The sequence below is a fragment of the Mytilus californianus genome, unplaced genomic scaffold (assembly GCF_021869535.1).
Source record: "Mytilus californianus isolate M0D057914Y unplaced genomic scaffold, xbMytCali1.0.p SCAF_4, whole genome shotgun sequence".
NCBI lineage: Eukaryota > Metazoa > Mollusca > Bivalvia > Mytilida > Mytilidae > Mytilus > Mytilus californianus.
Window position 1 is genome coordinate 68,827,870 of NW_026262690.1, and position 17,903 is coordinate 68,845,772.

At 29.9% G+C, this 17,903-nt stretch overlaps 1 protein-coding gene across 6 annotated transcripts in view; it reads right to left on the reverse strand.

Annotated features, from left to right (window-relative positions):
* Positions 1-17,903, reverse strand: part of LOC127698633 (rho guanine nucleotide exchange factor 4-like) — a 91,671-nt gene that overhangs the window by 10,213 nt on the left and 63,555 nt on the right. For 5 of the 6 annotated variants that reach the window (XM_052202187.1, XM_052202188.1, XM_052202190.1 and 2 more), the window contains 3 exons: positions 9,872-10,005; positions 4,292-4,433; positions 3,403-3,554 (listed from right to left, as the gene is read on the reverse strand). In XM_052202187.1, the coding sequence (XP_052058147.1) occupies positions 3,403-3,554; positions 4,292-4,433; positions 9,872-10,005 (428 nt within the window). Of the gene's footprint in view, positions 1-3,402; positions 3,555-4,291; positions 4,434-9,871; positions 10,006-14,324; positions 14,473-17,903 lie in introns of those variants that run through there. The other variant, XM_052202192.1, reaches the window with a different exon arrangement.

Consider the following 17,903-nt stretch of genomic DNA (forward strand, 5'->3'; position numbering starts at 1 on the left):
TAACTGAACTTCCCTTTAAATGGTATAAAGCTTCACCTTAAACATTGGTCAAAACCTATTAAAATACTTCATATATGTCGTTTAAAAACTTTAACCAGGAGAAATTAATCAAGAAATTATGAAAGTCTGTAACAGTAGTCATATCTACAAAATACATTGTATTCCAATCTCAACAAATTAGTCATTTTTACAAAATACATTGTATTCCAAGCTCAACAAATTAAAAATAATAAAAAGACTGAATATTGCAAGCATTTTAACATTTGTACCAATGGGAAGACAATTCTGTTTCCAACTACAACAAAACCTGTAAAAATTTAGAGGTCAAATATAAAAAAACATTAGACACATTGATATTTTGTAATAACCCTGGAGTTGATATAAAGTTCTCTAATTTTGCACGCCTATATTTACCTTTGATTTCTTCATTTTTGATGGATGTTTATGTTTTGGATAGAAATCTTCCATTTCATAAAATCCATACATAATCTTGTACATATTCAAATGTTTATATGATTTTGTGAGAACACTCATAAATTAGTATATCCCAGAATAGACGATAAAGAAATAGTATTTCCAACTTTTCGCACTGGAAAATTATGAAATTAAGGCTTTTCCTTGTCCTATGTCTTGAAATACTAGCATTTCCTTATCACACAAGAACCACACCTCATCAGGTTATTTTTATGTCAAAAAAGTCAGATGAACTGATAAATCCTTGAACTCCAAAAGTAAACTTGAAGCAATTTAAAACATGTATCCAGAAGTAATTCTAAAAACAGCTGTCAATCTGTCATTATGACACAATATGAAACACTCGTAAGAACACTCCCAATACTTTATTCTCAACTGCACTGAGAATAACATGTTTCAAGGACTGCATTAATGCACTTGTTAATTTCACTAGAAATTTTATATATAGTTTTTGTCTAAACAATTCATGTTCTAGAATTCACCAACCATTTGAAGACCAAGTTAATTTGTACATTTTACACAGAATCTAGTACAGCACAAACTTTATTCAGCTACAGATCCTTTTTAAATGATTGAGGTTACAAACTTAAATTTTTCCTTCTTTTATTAGAAATAAGGATATCCTTAATACTATTTATGTCTAATAACTACTTGAGAACTCATTCTTAAATCTGTTTTTAAAACATAAAACTGGATAGCAATATTAAGAATTAAAGCAGATTCAGAGTCTGGGAATTCAACAAAAGTTCATTATTTGTTGTAGGCACGGTTTGGTTTACGCAGAGTAATTTACAATACACAAAAAATGGAAGTGCAAAGGTACTGTGAATTACTTAGGATTAAGAGTGAAGTTTGGTTTCGTCAGGGTTTGTTTTAGAAGTTTTCTACTTAAATATAAGAAGTTATGAAAAGGTATATACCATAAAATCATTGTCTAATTGTCAATGAAAGTACTGGCTACTTTGGACTAGGGGATCTCTATATGAGGTACTCATGGGAACTACTTGCGATTTACTGACCTAGTCAAGAGAATTTTACACAAACTTTTTTTCTTTTTTTTCTTGGGTTTAACAATATTCAGATACAAGGTGTTAGTATGCAAGTAATGACACTATCTGACTGTGGAGTAATTAAGACATCTTACATGATAACACAGTATCTTCACATATATCTTTTTTTAAATATTTTATCGAACTTGATGGCATGCCAAATTACCAAGTTACTTTAATCTTATCAAAGAAATTATTAGTTCTTAGTTTTTATTTAATTAAGATGCTTTCTTTTAACTTTCTAGTCCACTAATAAAGCAAAGCTACTTCCTTAATTTTAGGAAGTCAGGAATTAAGTTGCCTTGTCTTCCAGATGACTCTTGTAGATGACATGAAAACTTTAAGGAAATGATACCCACCAAGCAGACTTCTGGCCTATATGCAATGACCTATTAAAATTCTTCATTTTGCTTATTTTGATCTGTTTCCATATCATCAAACAGACAAAACTCTGATATTCAATTTTTATATATAAGAATAAATATCACTATTCACACAAATTAAAAATACTTATAGGAACTACTGTAAATTTAGAAATTATTGTGTGCATTTATTATTGCAATTTATGAAGAACAGACAAAAATTTAAGATTAATTATTGCGATTTTATTAAAATCTGCATTTATTAAAATCTGCATACAGATTATGAGATATATGTATTCATTGTAAGAATGTGAGTTCTTATCATTGGGATATGCATCAAGTCGCATTATTCAAATGAATAAAAACCTCATTAAAAATAAATAATTTCTGAATATACAGTAAACTTTTTTTTCACTTTATGCTTTGCTACTGATATACCTCATGAATTATTTAACAAAGTTCCAGTTCTAACCACAAATAAGCAATCTTGATCAAATATCAGACACTGCTATTGAAAAGATAAATTACTCAGCAGCTGTCCTCATATTACGTAACAGCGACAGAACATTATATTACAGTCTTAATTAAAGTAACACACTTTACTGTTATTTATTTCATGTTTTGCCTTAAGTTCCACGCTGAGGAAATCATTCCCAGCCATTATGTGGGAGTGATACTTATCTATTTCGCTTTTAAAATATGGGCTAGGATTGCTTAGACAAGAGTTTACAAAAACAACATAACTTCATTTACAGAAATGTATTTGTTCTTAGAAAACTTAATGTTAACTATTGTTTATTATTTATCTTCAATAGATTCTATTTTAAATGTTCTTTTAGTAAAGTATTTCGTGATTACAGTTTAATGATGTGGTCTGTTTAAAGTGTGTATCTAAGTTTACCCTGAACAAGTGTACTTTGCAATAAGTGTGTCTCATTTATTGTTTCAGTAAAGTATTTCGTGATTACAGTTTAAAGATGTGGTTTGTTTTAAAGTGTGTATCTTAGTTTATCCTGTACTTAGTAATAATTGTGTCTAAATTAAGGAAGAAAAAAAGACTGAACTCTGCCAGTTCTCCAACAATATAATATTTTCCTAGCCTTAAGAGGTTTTATTCCATAGATATGAGGATCGTTTTCTAAGTTTTTATAAAATTGTGCAAAACTGCTTAATTTCAAATTAATTTGAGAGCCTGAGACAGCCACAAAACTCTTTCTGATTGGTTCATCATAATTAACATGCATGAAATGTCTTCATCAGAATATATTCCTGAAGCAGATTTTTGTATGGTCTAACTCAAGTTGATTAGTTGACTGGTAACAATTTCTTATAAAACTTTAAGAAGATACAGAAGGGTAAAAGCTATTTAATCTTAAATCTCCCCTCTATGCATATTTGACCAGCTTACCAAATATTTAAACAGACTGCTATCATTGACTTTTGCCTCAGTTCTCCCTTGAGTCTTACTATTATAAAGCTAAGAAAGGTTCTATATTGTATTTGGATCATTTCCTTACCTCGTCAAGGGTAGATAATCCTGCTCTTGATGACCTTGCACTTAAACTTTTCTCATTGAGAACAATGTGATCGACTGATATATCTGAACCATCATCAGAACTACTGTCATCGTCAAAGTGTCTGAGGTATATATCATGAAGATTACTTGAACCTGAAAAAAGATAGCAAAATGAACTCTGTGCAAAAAAAAAACATTATTCTACAAATTATCTGAATTTTAATTATATGAATGTGAAATTTTGATTTTTAGTCAATGTGTAAAGTTGAATTGATAACTAAAGAAAGAAGTTAGGCTTGATCATAAATCTGATAAATTCTATTTAAATTACTGAATTACAGTTCAGAAAAATTAGTTAATCAGAATTTGGATTAAACCATGAATCTGTTGAAGAATGAAACTTTCTATGATTTTCCTCTTAAAAAGTTGATAGAAATGCACTTCTCTATCAAAGATTCCAATAAAGTTACATTAAATTGCATAAAAATATGTTCTTAAACTTTTATCAAACTTACATTTAGAAAGTTAAATCCATCTTATAAGAACTATCAGCATTTACAAATGAATATTTTTTTAACATTTCCTTGTCTATACATGTTTTGATACCATTTGTCAAAGAATGTGACATTCATTACAATAACATGTTAATTTGATTTAACTATTATATATGATTGCCATGTTTATTTTACTGGTTTATTTAATACCAATTATAAAGTGCAAAAAGACTTATATTTTTACTGAAACGAGAATTCTACTTGAAGTATAGAAAGCCACAAATCCTCCCTTACAAGGAAATGACTGACACTCAAATACATATGTAAATCAGAGATGTTTATTTATTTTTTTAAAAATAAGTGTTAACATTTACAGCTACCACACATGATGGATACCTATTGCACTATGAAGTTTCTTCCTGCGGTGGAGTTTGTCGAGACTTTCTGGCATACTGTGAGATCTGACGAGGGGCACACGTTTCTGTTGTTTAGGAGGTACTCTTGATAATCTTGTTTTGATTGGATGAGGTGTGGACATCTGTAAATAAAAACAAGAATATTAAGCAATCAGAATAGATGAAGATAAAGTTTTCTAATGATTAATATTAACCTTGTTAAATGTCTGCAATATTTTGTTTGAAGTCTTAAATAAATCATTGAACACTGTCTGAAAAAAATTCATAAAAGTCATATCAATGAACACTGTCTAAACAAAAGATTCTAGAAATATTATCTATAATTAGTAAAAGAAAACAAAATGTAATACCATAATAACCAAATTTGATGAGAAAACATTTTCAGCACATGAATATGAATATATCATTTTTCTTCTTGTCATGGGTTTGTCAATTTCATGATCTGCTAACTTTCTCTTCTTTAAAATATTTTCAGTTTGTATGTACTCTGCTAGTTTCCTCTTCTTTGTTATACTTGGTGTACAAATTATCATCATGGGAATAACAGAAAAATCTTGTTGTAATTTCATTTTTTATCACTACAGGTGCTTTCTAATTTTAAAAATCTTTTGCAAAAATGTAAGAAATCATAACAAGCATCCCTTTTTATTTAATTGATTAAATTATCACATGTTAACAGTATATATATATGTATCCAGTACTACTCCAGACAAAGTAACTAGACACCCACAGCTTGCTTCAATGATTTAATTAGCAATTACAGAGTCTAATCTGTCTACAAATTAAATTGTCAAGACTCAATTATTTACAATGACACAGTTATAATTTCCTGACCAATCAAACTCAATGGAACTAATAAAGTACTTCCTTATTATTATATACTTTACCTAGGAAGATTTGATTAGGTAACTATAAGCAACTGTGAATTTATCTACTTATTTTCTTTTGACAATTTATTCCTTTTTCAAATGTTTTAATAAAATTGCACTAAGAGGACAAATTACTTCTAAGTCATACAAAAAAGTAACAAAGAACTTATGTATCAACTTTTAGAATTGGGTGCATTAAACTCATTCAAAGTGAATTAAATTTATAAATCTTTAATATGGAGGTAACAATATTTAAAGAAATCCTTTGGAAAAATAGAGGCCTGTTTGGTGCATTTTGTTCCTGAGTTTCTGTTTGTTCTGTTGTAATTGAAACACCTGAAGGTGAAATGATTGGAATCATCTCAATGAAATCTTAAAAAAAACTGCATTTGTTGAAATAGTTTTAGGAATTTGGTTCACATTTAACTTGGATTTAATATCAAACCACAATTAATCAATGAAACAGAAGAAAAAAATATTTATTTTCATTTCAAATAATGTGGATATTAATATTTTTATGATGACATGTAAATAACCATGAAAAATTTATGACACAAGTTCACTGACATCATAACAATAATCCTGTAATCAAGATAAGATATGATAATAGGATATTATTGTGATGTCACAACAATTATGTACATTATCATTACGATCTGTTGATATTAGATAATCTTAAGCCTAAAGAAAAATATAGATTGATGTTTATTTATTCATTAAATTAATCATGTGTTAGAGGTCAAAGATTTATTTATTTTCTTAACTTAAAATTTCTGTATTTTTTTATGAAAAAAAAATAACATAAATAAATAACAAGCTGACCTACAACATCTGTTTGACAATATTCCAAACAATAGTAAATAAATCCAACCACAATATTCATAATTCATTTCGCAAATTTTGAATTCAAATAAACCAATAGAATATCATTTTCAGAGATGCTATCATTGCAGCCTACCTGTAGCAGATGTTGGACCTGTACAAAGGTGCTAATCCTTCACCTGATTAATTGCAGAAACAGGTAAAAAGAAAAGGGCACCTGGACAGTGTATTGTCAAGAAAGATGTTAACAATGCCAAATTATAATCAATAGGAATTCAAATAAAAACTGACATTTAACATATCACTCCACAAAAGAAAATGACAATTTTAACTAAATTACCAACAGAAAAATTTCAGAGTATAAATAACTTTGAATAATAATATTAAGTATTTTTTATTGCATATTATTTATAAATAGGCTAATATGGCCATCCTTTATTTAGTCAATCTAGTTTGCCAAAAAATGAAAGTTTTATGAAGTAAGAAATACACATTTTTTATCCCCTCATTAAGTGTGATGCATGTGGGGTCTGTTTCTGAAATTCCTTTGGCAATGTTTACTCCAAGATTTATAGAATAACAAATTGAAGAATTCAAGTATAGAATAATATTCAACAAGTGACCGAAAAACACATTAATTCACAAATGAGGACAATTTAATTATCAGCGTTGTTCGATCATGAGTTGAATATTTTTTAGATATTTGAATTCTTTGATTAGTTATTCTTTTTATTACATTGACAATGGGCCTATTAATGGAATTAAAGTCGAAATATAAGGAACTATATCTTTTTTTACGCATTCACAATTTGCTTTGAAGCAACGTCATCGACAATACCTATTGTTGTATGACATCAAAGGAGTGAAATAACCACGTTTATTTCACATGTGAAATTATCGGTTTTTATTTCACTGGGAAATCACAGTAATTCATTGCAACCAATGTAATAATCATATTTAACCAGAGCACACAAATGGATGGTTTTACATGCCATAAAGCTTGGTTGCACCCACTCTCCTTCTTCCTGTTCCAAGTCAGGAATATGACAGACAATCATCACTCTTCATACTTTGAAAAGATTTGTCTTGAAATTGTTCAGCAAATATTGATGTTGATTTTTTTTTTAATCTCTAAAAGTAAGTAGTACATCCTATTTTTCTAAGTTAAAAATCAACCCCATTGGCAGTAGGTTAAAAGTATATGTTTGGCATTGCCTGTGTAGCATTATTAGGGTAAAATGTATGGAACCAAGTACCCACAGCTATGAAGAATGATTGATTGATTGTTGTTTGCTTAATGTCCAGTTGCAAATATTTCATGCATGTTCACGGCAAGAACAAACCAACAATAAATATAATTGGTAAGATCAGTAAGTTAAGAGTGGATTGGGATGACAGGCAGCAAATTTGGACTGCAACTGGAAAATAAGGGTATGTTGGAATAGGACAGAAATTTTGCCTTGTAACAGACCCCTCAGAGTTGTTGCAAGGATTCTTGAACATGCAGAGAGCATGGCACTTTTCCTGCATGTGGCATTGGATTTATTAAGTTCTCATTCTGACTGGAAGTGGCGACCTATTCATACATACCCCACATCCAAACAAATGCCCAACCTTAGCAAGGATTTTAATGCCAGAACAGGAGAAGTCCAAAAGATGACCATATTTCTTTACCCAAGTCCACCCTTGCAAGGGTCTATGAGGAAAGGATAAAAAAAAGGACAAAAAAAGAACTAGATTGTGCCTTCAAAAGGGACATTGTTTCAGGAACTAGATACAATGTACCTTAAAATCATGACATCAGTCCCTTTACAAAATTAGTTATTATTTTATTGAAACTATGGTAGAATACCTATATGATGAGTTTGTTCAAGGAATTGTATTTGGTTTGTGCCTATAAAATAAACAAATTGCAAAAACTTTTGGCTATTTACTTTGATAAATAGATAAAATTCCTAGTTTCAATATTAACTGTTCAAGGTCAACAGAGTCTTAGTTTAAAACATTTAAAATGACCTACCAATCTATAGCGATTTTCCTTGTTTTTCAAGTCGTGTCTAAGTTGTACAGGCTCCAACAGTTCATCCACTATCATTTCACTAAGTTTTTTAAGCTTCATTATTGCAATATTCTTATTTTCATCAAAAGTGAAAGCACAATTTTTATTATTATCCATGACGATCCAATTTCTTGTTTTTGGAAATCCCTTCATGGTGTTTTCAAATATAACATTTAGGTAACACACTCAACATTATAATCTCCACATATGACATAGATATATAACACAGGGTTTCCACTATAGGAAGTATATAAACTGTGAAGATGATTCACACCTATGTTCCTGGGGAGGCTTTACTTTATCTCAATAGATTGGAAAAAGAATGTTATTGTTTACAGTTGGTCTTATTTTTACAACTTTGATCCCTGGTTCAATCAATTTAAAAAATAATGCCCTGTAGGTGAAGCGCTTCATCGAACACTATTAAAATCATGTTCGAATCTAACCTGTTACCCCTTCACAGATTTCAGATATGGATCAATCCTGTCTACTTACTGTAAAGGAAAGTTGCTCAGAAGAATTTTAAGTGTTATCATTTATATTCAAGCTTTACTTGTTCAAAGTCATTCAGGTAGTCAAAAATAATGTTTATTTTCTTTTTTCTAATTTTTAGATGCAAAGGTAGTGATGCAATGCTGCATTAAGACTTTAATGCACAGTCATGCTTATCCAAAATGCATTAGAATTTTTTAAATCTCAAATAAAAAAAAAAAAAGGCCTTTAAAAATGAGAATAAATATAAAAGAAAATAACAAATTTTATAAACAGTAGCCAGGATGGTTTAGCTAAAATCATGAAAATTGAACTTGACCTGTAACTTGTCATGATAAATCAATAAGGAAAACTGATTTGACTGACTGACTGACGGACGGACGGACGGACGGAGTGCAAACCTAAAGTCCCCTTCGACTACGTCACTGCGACTTCAGGACTGAACAATGCAAGATTGCCAAATAAGTGGAGAACATTATTGCAGTGACAGTGTTAAATAAACATAAGAATATAAACATGCATTTTTTTATTTAACCAAAAAATCCTTACCTGTAATTTGCTGTCAATCTTAAATAACTGCCTTTATTTATCCTTAGTCAACATTTAATAAACTTACTTCACATCCACCGATACATGTCGGATATTCAAGTTAAAGATTTTTAATTTCTATTTTTCATCTAATCTTAGTAAGCCTCCAAGCTGTACATCAGTTTTAATTAACACATATGTTTCAAAACCTATCTTTAATTAAAAATCTAACTTTCATATAGTAATCAACTGGATTACAATTAAACACCATTTGGGGGTTACATTAAGTTAGTTAAGGACTATTGTAACCCATTTAAATTGTGGAATTCTCCTATAATATTTAGACTTTTTTTTAACATAGTGGTAAAACATGCGTCTTATCATGCTATAATAAAATTCAAGACTCCCTTAAAATTATTGACATTTTTTTGAAATCCAAAGTTTCCTTCAGAGAGTTTAAACTCTTTAGTCATTTTAGAGACAATGATCTTTACAAGCCCACTCTCCACATTAAAGTTTATATAAGGGAAGTAAGGCAGTTATTCAACCGGAAGCGTTCTTTTGTCCTGAATCTTTATTTCAAAAGAAATTGGAACATTTTTTTTAATTTTTTCAAATGAAATTACTAAAAAATTTGTTAAATTTCCCATTGTGCCCATCAGTTCACTGCATCAATCCTGAGTAGACCCAAATCTCTCTGACTACTTGTCTTTGTCATCATAATAAAACCATATTTATAAACAAATAACAGAGACAAGTACTCTTAGCATCAATATATCAGAAAACTTACCCGTCGTTTATTTGGTTTCTGTTCATATGAATCATGTTTCCGTAATGAATCCAAACTCTGTAAGGAACTGTACATCAACTGCAGACTGCTCTGACTACCAAAAGGTTTCATATCTGGACTTAGAGAGCTTCCTCCTATAAATAAATCAAATTACACATTTGATCATATTGACAAAAGATCAAAACCTTTGAAGGTAAAAAATATTTCCTCCTTGTGTTTTCTTCAGTGTGAAGTCTATATTCATACTTTTGTAAATAACAATAAAAACTTTTACCCACTCACATATTTCAATTTTAATTACGATGCAGAAACTGTTTACAAAAATTCTTCAATGAATACATTTCTGTTTTGAAATAAAATTAACTCTAAGATCTTTTAATTAAAGAAATATTTTGCATGCTGATTTTCTGAACAAATGCCAGTTTTTACATAATAAACTTAACAAACAAACAATATTTAATCTTAAATACTTTCTTGAACTGTTACCGTTTTAAAGTACTTTTATGCAATATTTCTTAAATAAACCAATGTGATGTTACTGCCAAAGGTTCAACTAAACCAAATTAGATATACATCTTGAAAAATAAAAATAAAGGGATATATAACTTTAGATATTACATTCTGACAACTAAAGGGTAGGACAGTTTGTGGAACGGACTGTCCAGAAAACTATTCTTCTAACGAAAATTTCAACTGAACAAATTGCATTTAGAGAAAAGCTTAGAACTATACCTGCAAGCCAAAAAAGTGTAGTTTTCACCCAAAAAATTGAAGTCCAATGATATGAAACTAAGCATAGGATAAAACCTTAGAGGGCTATTCAAAACATCATTATTATCTAGAATATTGATACTTCATAGGGATCAATTAAATTTCATTCACAGCAGTTGAAATTTGACTAAGCATGTAAATTGAGGCTCCTATGGTATATTAACAAATGCCAAAGTGTTGTTAATAGGCCATATTTTGTTTCAGACAAGGTTTTTCGTAATGAAAATAAAAGGTGAGAAAATGACTGTAATCCCTGTTAAGCAGTTTCTCCCTTGTGAAGTAACCATATTTGTACAAGTCGTTGTTTGATGGTTCTTCACAGATTTTACCAAACAGAACTTATTATCCATGAAAAGAACTAAAAAAATTAGATAAAATTTACAGAGGACTAATGATTTTTATTGTTTAATTGCAATTAAGAAAGATACATCTATGACACAGTAACCCAATGACATAAATAACGAAGAGACGGACAAAGAATAGTACATAAACCCCTCTTTGCCCTCAAAGAAACTCCAAGAGAGGGCTGACTCCTCTTCACCCTCTAAAGAATCTCCCAGACTACTTCAGTTATGACAAGAATACAAATCACAAATCATTACCCAATCGACTGGAACTTTAAAATATCTTGTCACAATTTTATCTGATAAGAAAAGATCTTCCAGATTACAAGCCTATTTGAAGTTAAATTATTTAAGATTTTCCTGTATTACATGTAACATTGGTTGAGTAAATACAAATTATTTTTGCAAAACTTGAAAGTAAAGCAAAATCTAACAAAAGAAAAACAGTAAAATTAAATATATATTTACCTTATTTAATATTTCCAAGATAATAACAATGTCTCCTCAAAAATTGTTTTTTTAAATGTGAATGTCTTGTCTCCTAAATAGTGTCACAATTTTACATGTCTGAAAACTACGATGTCTATTCATAAGAATAAACAAATATTTGTTTATTACTTTGTTGTGGAGAAAACAATACCTACAGAATCATCCTTTATAACAGTTAATACTCTTATGTTAATCACTTTCACATATTTAACAAGTCCAAAGTTACGTAACATATAAAGTTCAGAGATATATTCAACTTAGTTTGACTTATTTATAATAATTATCTATGTAATCAAATCCAATATATGCAAGGTACAATTATTTCTCTTTTTTTTTCAAAGAGTTCTTTTTCTGCACATTTTTGTATAACCTTTGCAAAATAAAGCTGCATTCTTCTAATAACAATAGCTGTAAGCTGTGGCTATTTCTTTTTAATTGGCACATCAATTTTTTTCTGACACCTAATTATACAAACATATACAGTTAATTAAAAACAACTGCTATGAATAAACTCATAAATTAATTTAAGAAGATTTATCACAATGAACACACCTTTATCAAAGTAATTCCAGGTTTTTAAGTGTTTCGATTCACCAAAAAATATATTCTGAACAAAAAAACTTCACTATTTTTAAACTGCGCTGTTCAGCACTTTTGAACAGAAATATCAATATGTACCATACAAATCTCTATGATACTTTCACATGTATTCTACAGTATTTTTCTATAAACAGCACACAGTAATATAAATATATGCAAATAGTGATCACACTTCATGCAACAGCCTGACAACAGAACAACAACCATTTATTAAAATACCTGCGACACAGACAAACACAGGTACACAGGTACATGTATAAAATTAGGAAAGATTTCATGTAACTACTATATTTCAATTCATCAATGTGTTAACCATAATTTCAAAATGCAGTGCAAGTGCACTCACATGACTTATTAATCTTCATAATATTTTATCTATCTTAGTGGGTGGTTGCAATTCAAATTTCCAATGACCTTATGACCTTAAAATAAAGCATTCGCCTAGTAACAGTGGAAAGATACTTAGCAAAGGGAGCCAAACATGACATTTCAGCATCGTCTATACTTGATAAAATGTCTAACCCCTTTTCAGTCCCTAAAATACCCATCAAAAGAAGAGTTCATGGTTTGCAAATGTTCCAACAAGGTTAAAATGTTTTGCCTGAAACAAAACAGCTGTTGATTTATCATATTTAATGTTATATCTAATATTTATGCAGATAATATATCAATATAGTATATAAAGTGAGCCGATCTGTATTTTTCACCAAATATAGATCTTTTACTGTTACAACAAAAATGTATATAGACATTATATTTCATGTTTTATGTCATCTAATTATGTCTGAGTATAACTGGACAGATTTATATAGCAATATATCAGATATCTCACAGGGTTTGAAATATTGAATAATTTGCAAGTTATTGTTAACCTTCAGTGCATTAAATGTTGAAAGCGACAAAAAACGATGCTATTTTTATACAACAGAATCTGACGTAATTCACAAAACCTAGCACAATTTGAGGACCATATCACATGCATTACTCATTGAAGTTTGAAAGATCTGTTCCTACTAATTTCACTGACTTAAACCATGACAATTTAGATAAAATGCTTTGCTGAGCGCAGCCTGATACGACCGCAGAGGGTGAACCCTGAACAGTTTGGGCAAATTTGGACACAATATTCAAGCTTGATACTGTCTGAATTTGGATTGTGATCAAATTTTTGACATAATATAGGTTTCTGACACAAAATAAATGTGGTCAAAGATCTTACAAATCTATTGCGCAATACTGTGCAATTGAAGATTTCTTCTTGAAACTTTTCAAAAATTCGATATTTGAAAAATTTTGAAAAAAAAATATGAATCTCTTTAAAAAATTGGAAAAATGCTTCTTTTTGGCCCCTTTTTGGCCCTTAATTCCTAAACTGTTGGCCCCATAACCCCATATATGAATCCCAACCTTTCACTTGTGGTATTAAACATTGTGGTACAATTTCAGAGCAATCGAAATACTTATACGCAAGTTATTATCCTGAAACTAGAAAAATGCTTGTTTTGGGCCCCTTTTGGGCCCGTAATTCCTAAACGGTTCGGACCATCATCCCAAAAATCAATCCCAACCTTCCTTTTGTGGTATTGAACCTTCTTAAAAAATTTCATAGAGATCCATTCACTTAAACTAAAGTTATTGTCCGGAAACCAATGTGTCTTCAGACGACGACGCAGACAACGACCACATCATACCAATATACGATCCCAAAAAATTTTTTGCGGTCGTATAATAATCTGATCAGTACCGTATTGTATATCTGTAGAGTAGTCAATTTCTACTATTTCAGATATAGGTTAGTGTGACATATTTTTTCAATCATACTTGAATCAGTGTAGTGAAAATGCGAGTCTGTATCTGAGCTTGTGCGATATCAAAATTATGAGAATTGGTACAAATTATAAAGAATGATAAAAAAATATTCTCCGTAACAGATTTTTAAAATAAGTCCATCCCCTAACCAAAGACAATACCATAACAATGCATTTATACTATATGGATAAATGAAAACTGGGGTGAACTCAAATTCTCAGAAAGGACAACAATAATCACTGAAATTTATGATATAGAGGAATCATTTCTTAGAGAGCAGACAGTTTGAATCAATTTTGAGGTGACTAACTTCAGTGATCTGTACAGACAGACACTCATGATGATGCCATCTAATCCATACTGAAGTATTATGAATAAACCAAATGATAAAAAGATAAGCAAAGTAACAGAACTAGCAAACAGCTTTTTATTATACATACCATCAACATGGTATAAAAATCTAATCACAAAATATCCAGGAATTTCATCCTTACAGATTTTCCATTTCTTCTTCTTTCTTAAATTATACTTTTTCCTTCTAAAAAATCCTTTCACACAAGTCATCACTGACATTGATACTGTCTTAAACTAATCAATTCTCTAAAAAATATCTTTAATATAAGAAATAAACAGTTTTATTCCGTTCAGACACCAATTCATCAATAAAACGTAACTTCATTCCATTATTTCAAAAGAAAGTATCCTCCTTTAAAAAAAAATGTTCCAAATTATGCATAAGAAAATGAAAGTTGATTTTCCAGTGCAAAAGAGTATCAGAAGTACAGGAGCCTACAGTAAACCAGTTCACAAGTACAAAATGAAACAATCCCTGTCCCAGCTGATTAGGCGTATTTTGACGGAACTATAACACTTCACTCAAGTATGACACAGGAAGGATGATCCTTCATTAATGAATAATGTAATGTTAATTACATTAACATAGATGAAAACTACATGATCAACAGTATGGGAATAAGCCAACTCTATTTCTTCTTTCTATTATTTACAATCATTATATCTTCTTTCTATTATTTACAATCTTTAATAAGGTGACATCCAAGTGTCTGTGTAGTTTCTTTGGTGATTTATAACCCATTCACAAGTATATCAATTTATCATTGATCACAATGATTTAGATTAGTTGGTTTTCAATATATTTTGGTGTGGTTTTCTGTAATTTAAAGATGACTTCCTTTTTATCACAAAGCCTCAGGGATATGAATGTGACTGTATATAGATCTTTTTCTAGCATAACTGTTTTGATATTTATTTTTATCGGTCGTCCCTCTGTCTGTATCACTCTGCTTGGCTCTTAATAAAATTGCATATAACGGCTTTGTGACGTCAAATACGTTGACCCGGCCTTAATAACTTTAAACAGGACATATCACCAACGTCATAATATATGAACCGACGTTGATAAGTTTGACCCGAACTTATCACGTCATCTTCCGGTTTGCCGGTGAAACAAAGAAAACACTTGTTTCTATCATGCAAAATGCACAAATACAACCCGATAAATCGATTATCTGATTGTATGCATATTGATATTGTAAAATATCTGCTGCTCGACACAATATGAAACCTTTCTGATCTCATTTGCTGCGCTCACTCAACAAAAAGCTTCGTATTGTGACTCGCAGCTGATATTTTACGATATCAATATGCAGACAACCTGAAAATTGGTACGAAGATGACCATGTACTACACAGCAACATAAGCTACAATTAGAAGTGATGAGGATAGGAAAAGGCCCAAGAATACCGATATCTTGCCATAAAATTTGAGACTGTTAATTCAGAAATTATTGCAATTGTTGATCAACTAACAAAAACAAGAGATTTAGATTTCAGACTTATAATGCAATCAAAATTTTAAATGGTAGTTGGAATTGATGCAATACTAAATCCTGTCATATTTAAGCAATAATAAAAACATAACAAAACATCCTTAAATTTACAGCATATCATATTCATGCAAAAAAGCAACATTTACATTCTGAAAGATACTTTAATGCACCAATCATTTTACTGCTTTAAACACCATTGCTAGCATCCATAATTTGATATCATTCCAGTTTTTAGCTTAATTTGCTGTTTTAATACATTTTAAAGATCTGTTTTCTATTTGAAATAGTCTGCAACACCTTTGGATTTGCTATAAAAAGGTGCATATTGTCAAGATATATATCCTCATAAAATATATAATGCCCTACACATGTGGAAAACAAAGCCGTCAGAATTAAAGTCCATATCTGTCAAACTTGACATTTTTCTCATCAGATTGCAATCCCAGTAAAACATTAACAGCTGATTCAATGTGACAAAACTTCTTATTTTTTGTATTTACAATTATCTTTCTCTTAATTTATATAATGAGCTGACTTTTCATGGAATACAAGACATTCTTGAATCTACTCTTTTTTTACAGACCAGAAGAAAATTAAGAATTGTTTTGTACATGCAGAAATTTTTTTTAACAGTCTTAACATGGAAAAGGAATTAAAAATACAAAGTGTGTGCAAGACTTTCTGAATATGTTTTATACATCAAACAGCAATCCCTATCTCAAAAGATGATATTCTATCAAAGGAGAAACAACTTATATTTGGCTGTATTACAATAGAACAGATTACCTCTGGGACAAAAACTTACTGTTAAACAAAGCACCTGGGTTAATCCCTGGTTTGGTGGATTTTATGTTCATGTCAATCTTTAGTTTCTGTGTGATGTTTTATATACTAAATATTATTAACTCAATTTATATTTCATGTTTGAGTTGTTTTTTCTTGTGTATTGTCTATATTGCAATTGTTTAATATAAAAAAAAATTACTGTACTGATTATGCCCATAATGGATCCTCTATTGGAAATAAAATTTATCTTATCTTATACTATGCTTTGTCTATACATAATTTTTCTTCTGACCTCTTAAACTAATAATATTTGACTGGCTCGTTGAATTTTCTCATATTTTTTACTCTTCAGAGTGAATGAAGCCTTTGAAGTCAGAGTGATAGTGTTAGCTCTTATGCAAACACTATGTGTAAAGAGGTATCTATAAAGTGGGTAATAGAAATGGAAAACAGAAATCAAATAAAAAAGTTTGATTATAAGTGGTAGGACACAAAATGCCTAGAAGTAGAAAAAAATAAAATATTGTGACGCTGAAAAAAAACCACACACATTCTTCAATGCTATGTTGCTGAATGCTAAACCTTGACTTCCTCAAATTTTGTACAAAAACTCACCAAGAAAACTATAAATGTCCTTTTTCATTCTGAAAACTCCTGGTAAAAAATCCTTAGAAAATTTCAATTTCATTTTAAAATCATACTTTTTTCTGTGAAAAAATCCTTTCATTTTGTTTCGGCACATTTCATTAGAATTCCTACATAGTAATGACGAAAGTTGTAAGTATATTGATGACTGAGGTTAAGACAAATATGTTTGACAGATAGGTAAAAAAAGACATTTTCATGGTCAGGTGAACATGTGGCCATAAAAAAATGGTTGTGGTTTTCCTAAAAGTTTTTAATTTTCTCTCTCTTTTTTTATATTTATTCATTTTTTCGTTACAAACTATAATTAAATATTTGTAAATTAATTCCCAATCTGTTATGTTCTAAGACTGTTTATAAAATTTTTATGAAAATGTGACATTATCTAAATTTTGTCCTAAACTGACACATTGAATGAATGATCTGCCTTACGAAGGCTGGTGGTAGGAGTGAATATTCATGACGTATACGACAATTTACAAACAACAACATCCTATTTTTAACTTGTTATCTCATGTGAAAAATGTAGATTGTGATAAATAAAGAAACAAACATAAGTGATAATTGTGGTACATGTACATAGACAAAACCTTTCAAACTGCTGACCTACAGAACTCATCATAATTTTGACCTTCCTTATGACCTGCCTAACATACAATATACTATATGATTTGACCCTCTACTTATACTTTGTACATCATTCTCATAGGGCATAGTAGAACCATGGTACCATATTGTT